The 10,613-nt window shown below is 38.5% G+C and overlaps 1 protein-coding gene across 2 annotated transcripts in view; it reads left to right on the top strand.

Moving 5' to 3' along the window:
* The first annotated feature begins 6 nt into the window (after positions 1-6).
* The window catches only part of bmal1b (basic helix-loop-helix ARNT like 1b), an 18,049-nt gene continuing 7,442 nt past the window's right edge, over positions 7-10,613 (top strand). The window contains exons 1-11 of one of the 2 annotated variants that reach the window (XM_079865576.1): positions 7-64; positions 440-460; positions 767-835; positions 3,270-3,308; positions 5,629-5,655; positions 5,775-5,932; positions 6,503-6,582; positions 6,672-6,764; positions 6,857-6,974; positions 7,442-7,591; positions 7,685-7,931. In XM_079865576.1, the coding sequence (XP_079721702.1) occupies positions 21-64; positions 440-460; positions 767-835; positions 3,270-3,308; positions 5,629-5,655; positions 5,775-5,932; positions 6,503-6,582; positions 6,672-6,764; positions 6,857-6,974; positions 7,442-7,591; positions 7,685-7,931 (1,046 nt within the window). In that variant the 5' untranslated portion in view covers positions 7-20. The remainder of the gene's footprint in view (positions 65-439; positions 461-766; positions 836-3,269; positions 3,309-5,628; positions 5,656-5,774; positions 5,933-6,502; positions 6,583-6,671; positions 6,765-6,856; positions 6,975-7,441; positions 7,592-7,684; positions 7,932-10,613) is intronic. The other variant, XM_079865577.1, reaches the window with a different exon arrangement.

The raw sequence follows: 10,613 nt of genomic DNA, 5'->3' as shown, positions 1-10,613 counted from the left end.
GCTCCATGGGAACGCCAGGCATGGACTACAGCCGCAAGAGGAAGGGCAGCATGACCGACTATCAGTAAGAGCGGTTCCTAACAGATCCTCTAACTCTGTTTCATGATGAGATATAAGACCCAATGTTTAGTTAATTCAGGGCATTCAACTTTAAAATATGATACAAATTTTGAAAGAAACTAAGGGCCAGATTTACTAACAGCTTGCACCAGCGCAAACCTTCTTTTGGCATTAAAAACTATACTCTCAGGATTTACTAAATATACTTTGCGAAAAATTCGCTCTGAAAAGGCATGGACACAGTAAGGCGTAGACAAAGAAAGTTATACAGATTTTAAACATGAGGGAGTAAATGATGACAGTTTTCATTTTTGGGTGGACTATTCCTTTAATATGAGATGATATGAAATTGATTTTGTCAATTTTTTTCTTTTCACAGAATCGAAGGTTTTTCTTTTGAGTGAGTATCAAAACATTCAAATGATTTTCATTTTACAATTTATTATTTATTTTATCCCATTACAAAAAGCTTTAACCATGGCATACTGTGGTGCATGAACAATATAAAACACTACCATGATGTATGACATATTGCTATCATCACTGAAACATCACTAAACCATGGTACTGTCAGAGTACCTTTTTGTAAGTGTTTGTGCCTCTCTTTGAGAACAGGCACATCATTCATCTAATTAAATAAAGAAAACAAAAACTGTATCAACTCACCCATTTGATTTTGAGAAAAATACCAATTTTATCCTCTTAGATCTGAGGCTTCATGGATGAGATTCCTCATCCCAAACTCACAGCTCACACAATACCCTGAGAGTGAACGGTCAGTGAGTATGGATGAAGAGATGCTAACTAGTCGAGCTGTCCAGTCTGTACTTATTTTAAGACATGTATTCCAGCACCTTTGATATCCAAATTCTCACTTCACGCAGAGAGATGAGAGATTTTTCAAGGGTGAAAATTGAGACCATGTTAACTATGTGTGTAGTCCGGTTCTCTTGGTTCTTTTGGTCCGGACCAAAAAAAAAAAAAAACATTATACGTTTAGTCCTGGTTCACTTGCTGTTCACACTGCCATTTTTAACACTGAGCCTTAAGATACAAAAAAACTCCGGCTTTTATGACATATTTTTCTGATGGAACTTACCGAACATCCAAACCAATGCTACTGGAATAAAAGCGCTTATTGTAGGCACATTATGTATGTGCGTACAAATGATGGTATTTTTACCAGCTGAGAACTCATGAAGAGCTTAAGAGCCATTTTAGGGTCACATCTTGAGACATAATGTCCTGTTTTTTGTTCGTTTAGATGTCTTTACTCTGTGCTGCATTAATATTTCAGTCGAACCGCACCAGAGTTCGTTTGGAAGCGGACTGAGGCCCAACGTTTGGTGTGCACCAGGGTTTGGGTGGCAGCGTTCACACTTATTTTATCCACACTAACAGAGCAATTGCATCAGAGTTCGTTTTAATCGAACCAAACCTGCCAAGTGTTAACACACCCTATAAAGTCACTAATTAAACACCCACAACCATTGAACTGGCATTCGATGTTTTACAAATAAACTATCAGACTCAATTACACAATTAGGGGCAAATTCACTAAACAAATATTTCTGCACAAAACCTGCTTCTTATTCTCCCAGCACCCACAGTCCCCTTTTACTGGGTGGTACTCATGCCTCATGTTATTCATACCTTAAAATAGCTTGAATGTAACTCTTGCTTCATTTAGTATACGCAAAACCATGAATATGCAAATGAGTCGTCTACAAGTCGATGTATCAGAATGGTAATGCGTTCTATGTATCGCTCTCTACAACATCGGACATATAACGGTAATTCTTTGGCTTGATTACGTTATAAAACAGCTAATATTGTGTTGCTAATGTTACACAAACCATGTTCCCGTTCGCCATCTCAGAGTACCTACTAAAAATCAGTATCCTTAAAGACACTTAGAACGTCATATGGTTCATCATAACATCGTAATATACATCATATACATAATTCACCTGCTATGTTGCCACATTAAAAACTTGATTTTCACCACAAGGGGTATTTAAGTTAATGTTTTCAGCTCAAATATGACTTACTATAGATGATCCTTAAATGCAGCTCTATTTGCCTGGTTAAGTTAACGTTGGGCTATTGACGCCTGTGAAGAGGTAAGCGGCATCGCTTAACAGAATTTCATTCAACAGAGATGTTTGAGAACATTCTATACTGATCATAGTTATTCATCAATTGATGGACAAGAGCGCTTTCTGCATATTAAAGATCCGATTAATGTGCCTGGATTGTTGCTGTTTGTTCTCCGTGTGCTTATGTCGATTATGGTAGTCTGCAGTACTGATATAGTGTTTGTGCTGTTACCTGATATGTATTAATTGTTTTTGTTAATCAGGTGCTCAAACTACGCAACAACGTAAACAACACTATTAGCACAATTTAGTCACAATTAATTCTTAGTGAATTCACCCTTTTAATAACAGTTTCAGTGTCTAAATATCATGCAAAATAGCAGTTATTTTATGCAGCTGAGAGTTTGATGCACGTTTTTTAAAAATAACATGTAATGCATGGTTTCCCATTGAAGGGTTTGTAAACAACAAGAGGTTTTATTTTAATAAAACTGGCCTGTACTTATTAAAAGTATGAAATTTGATATTTTAATTGTTACAGATGCATTATATTTATTGATGCAGTATGTGGCTTAAAATCGTAAGCATTACTTTAAGTAATTAATTGAGGTCATAGGGGTTCGGGTAACTGAAAAGTTACTTAACCAACAGAAAAAAAAGAAAAGAAGAAAAAGGCAGTAGATGTTATCACAGTGTCAAGCCCTCAGGTGAACAGCGTGTAATGTTTCTCTCATTCTGGTCAGTTATGAAACCAGCCATTATGAAACAACCAAGCTGGAGTTGATGGTGCGCGAAATCGAAGTTACATCATATCAAGTCATAGTATATTGTTTCTGGTACCATATTGTGGGATCCTTGTAATGACATTTCATGATGGGAAATTAATAAGATGTGCCCATAACCTAATCATTTATGAACTATATTGACAATTAACAAGGAAGTGTAAAATTACATAGTTTTAAAGATTACTTGAGGTTTTGAGAAATATGTTGTCCTTTTAACTAAGTATAAACATATGTGACTTTCATGCGTTTTAATCCAAAGTACTTTATATTGGTTGACTCCTGAACTGTTTTAGCTAATGTATTTGTTTACTGTTCATTTTTTTAGGGACAGTATGGACGCAGACAATGACAAACAACTTGAAAGGTAAGCTAAATTATTGATCAAGATACAGTGCTATGCATAAGTTTAGACACCCATGCTAAAGTTGACTAAAAAGAGGAATAAAAAATCATCTTTTGGAAATTGAACTTAATGCCTTAATTAAAAAAAATAGGAAAAATCCAACCTTTAAGAACACCAATTTTCATCATCATATAGCCTTCACCATACCTAGAGATTGGCATGGTTTTATTTCAGTTAGCCTAATAGCTAGTTTGATTTGCATTGAGAGATGATCTTATGGAAAGTACTCCATGCCAATCTCTAGGTATGGTGAAGGATATGTGATGATGTGGGGCTATTTTAATTCCAAAGGCCAAGGGAACTTTATCAGGATGCATAGTATCCTGGATCCATGAAGTAACTGGCCTTTAAAAATAAAAATCTGCCTGGCTCTATGGGAATTTAACATAGGGGTGTCCAAACTTATGCACCCTGTATTTTAAGGAAGAATATTTATTTATTTACGATACATTATTCATTCACAAAGAAAATTGGTGTCCTTAAAGGTTGGATTTTTCCTAATTTTTTAAATTAAGGCATTAAGTTCAGTTTCCAAAAGATGATTTTTTATTCCTCTTTTTAGTCAACTTTAGTATGGGTGTCTAAACTTATGCATACCACTGTATATATCTCATATATACACAGTATGGTCTAAATGTCTGAGATCACATGTGATAGTATATATAGTTCAGTCATGAAACTCTAGATGGCACAGGCTGATAGGTCCTTTACATGTAATCTGCAAGCAATCACATCATTTACTGCATGGCCATAGGTGGAGTGTGTGTAAGGCTGGGCAAAGCTTAGCTTTCCTATGGCCACAAATTTGAGACTAGCGTGTAATTTCCTCCCTCAAACCAATGCCTGCTGCTCCCCCTGACTGCTTTTAGAGGGAAATGCTGCTCATAATTGCTAGCCTGACAAGCCAGACCCACATCAAGATGTTGGGTCTGGCCGGGAACACACCGTTGGCAGGGCTCAATCCGAGGGGCGGGATAAACGGTTGTCTTTCAAATTCCCTCTGCACTCAATAGGATAGCGCTACAACCAACCAGAGCGTTTTCCCACCAGCGGAGCTAGTTGATAGATTAAACTTTTGCCGTATCCGAACGGCAAAACTCCTAACACATCTTCCTTTTTTAAGAATGACTTCAGTGCCGTTCTTTGTTCTTTTCTCAAAGAAAAGCTTAAGTCTTCCAGAGTCGCGTCCAAAGCCGATTGGAAAGACCGCTGTTCGCCAGCAGCAGCAGCTCTTCTTTGTTTTCAAGTAGCAGGGAATTCACGTGGAACCGTCACAACTCTGCCCTCATTATGTCAAGCGCGCCCATCGACTCTATACACGATATGATTGGCCTGACTTGAGTTTGGTTTTTCCAGCTCGCAAGCCAAACGGAGATTTGCTAGACGACACCGGCTGCAAAATAAAATTTGCTGCCGCTAGGCTGCGTCTAGATTCCTAGGCTACATAACTGCTGGTCTACGATCAGTTTTCTCCATAATAATAGCATATTGGCGAAACAGATTTGGCAAGCAATCCAGTGCGTGTTTGTCTTTCGCTTTGGAGAACGTAAAAGGTTTCTATTTATAACATGTTTTTGCGACGTTGAGCAATGTACCCAATCACAAAAATATCTGTTGATTTCTTGAACGCAATGGCCAATCAGAGGTGTTTAAGTGCTTTTCTGTTAAAATGAACAGTTGTTTGTGAACATAGATGCTTTAATAGCAAATAATTGATCATGATTGTTTATGAAGGGTTGTGTAGGTTGTGACATTGAAACTACTTACTGGAAATCTATTTAAATGTGTTTTAAAGGGGAAGCGCATCTCCTTATCTTTGTCCAGGAGTTGGTTCACCCTCCGCCTATGTACATGGCTCAAGCTTTTTGGCCTCTGCTGATTCTTCAGCCAATGAGATTGCTTGCTCAACATTTAAATAGTCTGATTCAGTGTTTGCTGTAGGCTAGACCAGAGTTGCTCTGAAACCCTCCACCTCCCCCAGCTCCACCTGCCTAGATCTGCTACAGGATTTATGTATGTCTATTCATGCAGTAGCAGCATTTCTTACGCTCATAGTAGCATGTCTGTGTATCTATTAGCAGAAGCAAGTCCATTCTTGTTCTGCAGAAGCAGCAGTGTAGCAGATAACAATATATATATACTGTATATATATAAAGAGAGAGAGAGAGAGAGAGAGAGAGAGTTTCAAAATAAAATGGTTAATCTGTAAGTGGTGTTTATTTTTAGCTTACATGATTGATTAATTTCCCAGGTGTCAAGTTAATCATTTTTCTCTCAACAGGGTCGACCAGCAGATTAAGAATGCAAGGTGCTGTAAATCAGAGCATTTCTGTATTTTTGTATTATTATTAGTGGATAAAGCCTGTTGTAGATCATATGCCATTTTTTCCAATTGTAACATTGTTTTGGACTCTTGGTTGTCAACAGGGAGGCTCACAGTCAGATAGAGAAGAGACGCAGAGACAAGATGAACAGCTTTATTGATGAGCTGGCTTCATTAGTGCCTACCTGCAACGCCATGTCCCGCAAACTGGATAAACTCACTGTGCTGCGCATGGCAGTCCAGCATATGAAAACACTTCGAGGTGAGGTTCACACTGTCATTCCCATAGAGCCATTATGGCCTGGCTGGGACTTTAAATGTAATCTTAATTCTAGACATGTGCATTCAAGTAGATTTGTAGCCGAGTACAATAACATAAAAGTGATTTCAAAAGTTCAAATATAAGTTAAAAAGGGTATGACATTGACATTCAATTTATATTTTATTCACAAACATTATATCACCAATAATGGTTTCAAAACAAACTAAGTGAGAAGATTAAATGAGCAGTATGCACTAAATGGATATTATTATGCAAAGTTGTTTTGCAATGTAAAATAACTTCATTATATGATGTGTTTTATTATATCTGATATTATTTAGATGATTATTACAATATTCATATAAATACTACTTTTTGTGAGTGAATGCAAAGTTTCTCCAGTAACACAGTACTTTTGTGAAAGAATACAAAAGCTTCAAGAAAGAACGCAAAGTTTGTCTGGGCCCAGGGGTTACCCGAATGTTTTGCAAATGAACGCAAGTGTCTCATACTCTTACAAGAACTAATCGATTACTCATGCATATGCAAATTTTTTACTGTCTTTTTAAGGTGCTGCAAACCCTTATACTGAAGCTAACTACAAGCCAGCCTTTTTATCAGACGATGAGCTGAAGCACTTAATATTAAGGGTAGGTGACCTACAGAAATGTGCCTTTTTGTGTTATACTGAGTGATAATCCTTGGCTGTGATTCATTGGTGATTCACTCTGGGCCTCAGGCTGCTGATGGTTTTCTATTCGTTGTGGGCTGCGATCGGGGAAAGATCCTTTTTGTGTCAGAGTCTGTCTACAAAATTCTAAATTATAGTCAGGTAAGGCCTACTAATGCTTCATAACATCCATGATATGACTCAGAAGTCAGTGTGTGACTCATATTGCCTGCTGCTCTCTCCCCATCTTACAGAATGACCTGATTGGCCAGAGTTTGTTTGATTATTTGCATCCAAAAGACATTGCAAAAGTCAAAGAGCAGCTCTCGTCATCTGACACAGCACCACGGGAGAGACTCATTGATGCTAAAAGTAAGTTAGTACGTGCTGCTATATGCCTTAAATACGGCATTATACAAGCAAACAGTAAACTAGAGGACTTTTAAAATCAGAACAGATTTTAAAACACAAGGCAGCATACAATTTTGGCATCATACATATTGCCGACTTTGCAAATGGTTACACACACTCAAGTTGTTACGAACACAATAAAGTCACACTTCGTTTCTAGGAGATGAAAAATTTAAACAATATGTGCTCTAAAATTGGCACAAAATGTCCTCTGACTGGATGAAATCTAAAAAGGCTGTGCCCATCATGCACTACACGACAATTTATAGTATTTCTGTCAACTCTGACTACCCAAAATCTGCAGACTGGCTCTGACTTTCAGCAAAAATCTGTTCTAAAGTTGAGTAGTGTATTCCAGCCTTTAACTACATACATTTCACCAGTTTTACCAGTTTTGAAAATAATCTGACAGAGTGTTATCTTCTCAGCCGGGCTGCGAGTCAGGACAGACATTGCCCCTAGTCCCTCCAGATTGTGCTCGGGCTCCAGACGCTCCTTCTTCTGCAGAATGAAGTGCAACAGGTCCCTCGTCAAAATGGAGGAAAAGGATTTCCCCTCGACTTGCTCCAAAAAGAATGGTAAATCAGTTCTTTCATTTACTTTGAATATTGTTAAATATTTTTAAAGACAAAGATTCCTCATCATAACTTTTGCTTTTGTTCTCCCTTTAGCCGATCGCAAGAGCTTCTGCACCATCCACAGCACGGGCTATCTGAAGAGCTGGCCGCCCATTAAGATGGGCTTAGATGAAGACAATGAGCCTGATAATGAAGGCTGTAATCTCAGCTGCTTAGTGGCCATTGGCCGATTACATCCTCATATTGTCCCCCAACCTATGAATGGAGACATCCGGGTGAAGCCGACAGAGTATGTCTCGCGCCATGCCATTGATGGGAAGTTTGTTTTTGTGGACCAAAGGCAAGTGGTGACTCCTGAACATGAAATATGGTTGCAGTTTAAAGGTGTGGTCGCATTTACCGTTGCCCGGTTGAATTTCGCAAGCAAAATCCAAATATGTGCAATGAAGAATTTTGCCTGATGCCATATGCGAATGTCTCATCAGTAAAAAGTTGGGTGAACTTTTGCAGCGCCAACCAATAGAAAGCCTCTCAGTATGGCAGCGAAGGTAGAAACTTCAATATTAAAAAAATGTCCAGAAAGAGGCTGTTTGGAAAGCAGTTATTTAGGGTTGGTTCGTTTGCTAGCTGGCAGGAATGGCTTTGGATGGCCTGCTTTCTTTTGCAGAGCTGCAGTAAATGTGACCGCACCTTAACTAGGTTAAATGACCTTAAACAATGCCAATGCACTGTAACATGTGACATGGCTTATATAATATGGTATACTTTTCCAGATTCTAAATTACATGAATGTAAAGCTCTGTTTACTCCTGGTATTAAGATGTGTCTTGGTCGATCGGATCACAAGCAGACGAGGGAGACACATTCCCGTTAACACCTGGTGTTTTTTGTCCACTTTCAACCACTTCTGTCCCGATTTCTTCGAGGGGAGGGTCTATGGACGGGTAATTGTGTGGGCTTTTCAGATCTTTCAATCTAATGGACAAAATAAGCTTGCGCAAGTTACATATGAACACGACTGAAGACGACGGAAAAACATATGGAGAGCAGCAGCTTTAGTTTCTGCTCTGACAGCAGCAAGACCAACCGAACGCTGTGAGTGTGTGTTAGAAATCAGGAATGGAGAAAGAACATTGTCCTTGGGACAATAACTTGGGTCTCCAGTCAACAAAGTTTAAATCCCGTCTGGCCAGAGCTCTTCCCATAATGTATTAAGTCAGTAGACAGAGAGAAGACAGTCTTTTGTGGCTGTTCAAACACATTCGATCACATGAGCGTTTACACTACGAAAGCAACAACTCAGAATGTGTTTTCCACTGCCTTTGGAAGTGGTTGAAAGTGAACAAGCTGAAAACGCTTTAGACCCCGTTAACACCTGTATTTCGCTTCGTCCACTTGCGATCCGATCCGATCGACCAAAACGCACCACACCAGGTGTAAACAGGGCCTAAGTTTACGTAACCTGTTAGGTAAAATGGATTATTGGTTTGGGAGATGTTTGTTTTGTCTACTGATGGATAAACGGATTTGGGATCAAAAGTTTGGTGGTCATTGTGACCGTATGACCAATCCTGATGTTAGCGGGACAGTTTTGTTAGCGTGATTTGGTTTTGTGAGCACAATGCGGATCAATATCCAAATATAGAAATGGATAAATGACCCAGGTCATGACCTGGCTAGAGGCCGAAATGTAGGACACACACTGCACCTAAAAATACTGCACAATGCCTCTGACAACAGAACAGTTTGCCTTTTATACTGAACGCCAACTGCACCCGTTGAGTCTTAAGGCACAGGTATACTTCATTTTCCGCGTTCCGCTCCGTCTCACGCACAGTTGTATCCACACAGCTTTCTACTAAATTGCTTTTTTATACTACCAGACATGAGACATCAGAGGGCAGCACTCATTTACAGGACATGCGTTCGGAAGGATAGAAGAAAAGTAGCGGATCCGTCATTGCATGCAAAGTTTAGAACAAGAACCAAAACAATGGAGAAGGATTTGCTGCTTTGTTTACCGAATACAATGATTGGACGAACATTTTATGGTCCTACTCCTTCCACAGACAATATACAGTATATATATATATATATATATATATATATATATATATATATATATATATTAGTGGTGGGCATAGATACATTTTTTTAATCTAGATTAATCTCACTGTAATCTTGGAATTAATCTAGATTAAAATGGCTCATTTGAATTCTGCCGCAGGCATTCAGAATATGTGTGCTACCCAAATAATGACTAAAGGGCACGTGTTTCTTAAATACAAAGTGACATTTAAAAGAACTTGTGAAGAAATGCCAGAGATTTTTTTTTTTTTTTTATTAAAACTAACATAATAAAGTATGATTTATTTATTTTTACTTTGATGAGCATATAAAACAAAACAGCTCCTTGGAAAAAATGAAATGTGGCCTAATATTGTAGTAGTTATAAACAAAGGTCTATTTTTAGTTCAGATTAACATTTGAGGGCAGCAATTTTATTCATAATGTCAAAATAAAACCAACGTAATGTTACTTGAAAGCATTATAGCCTACTATTCCTGCCAAACTTCCATGGTTGCAGTTAGTGTTACTACTGTAAATCCATGGTAAATGTTGCAGATCTGTGGACACTGGATAGTTCATTCATGGCACAATAATGTTTCTTCCTGGCTTACGCACTGTTTGATCCGTTAATAACGGAGAAATGTGAATGTTTCTCACTAGATCTCGCAGCGATGTTATTACTTAAGTAGCGAAATCAAATGATTTATTTACTGGATCTCTTGATCAAGATCGGCTCGCGCTGCTTTGGTCCAAACTGATAAACAGCGGTCCGTCAACCACACAATAATGAGTAGCTCAGTTTCGTTCCGCTTAGGCCTACAGGCCTGGGTAATGTTGTGGTTGCGCCAGCGTCTCTTACATTATGAGCGCGCTTACCACGCGCGACCCGCCTACATTTGAAATAACAAAATTTTGGTCGGCAGGAAAAATGGTCCAACAAACCGTTCGGTTT

This window comes from Squalius cephalus (genome assembly GCF_949319135.1).
Source record: "Squalius cephalus genome assembly, chromosome: 3".
Taxonomy (NCBI): domain Eukaryota; kingdom Metazoa; phylum Chordata; class Actinopteri; order Cypriniformes; family Leuciscidae; genus Squalius; species Squalius cephalus.
Note: the sequence above shows the minus strand (reverse complement) of the source record. Positions and strands in the feature narration are given on the sequence as shown.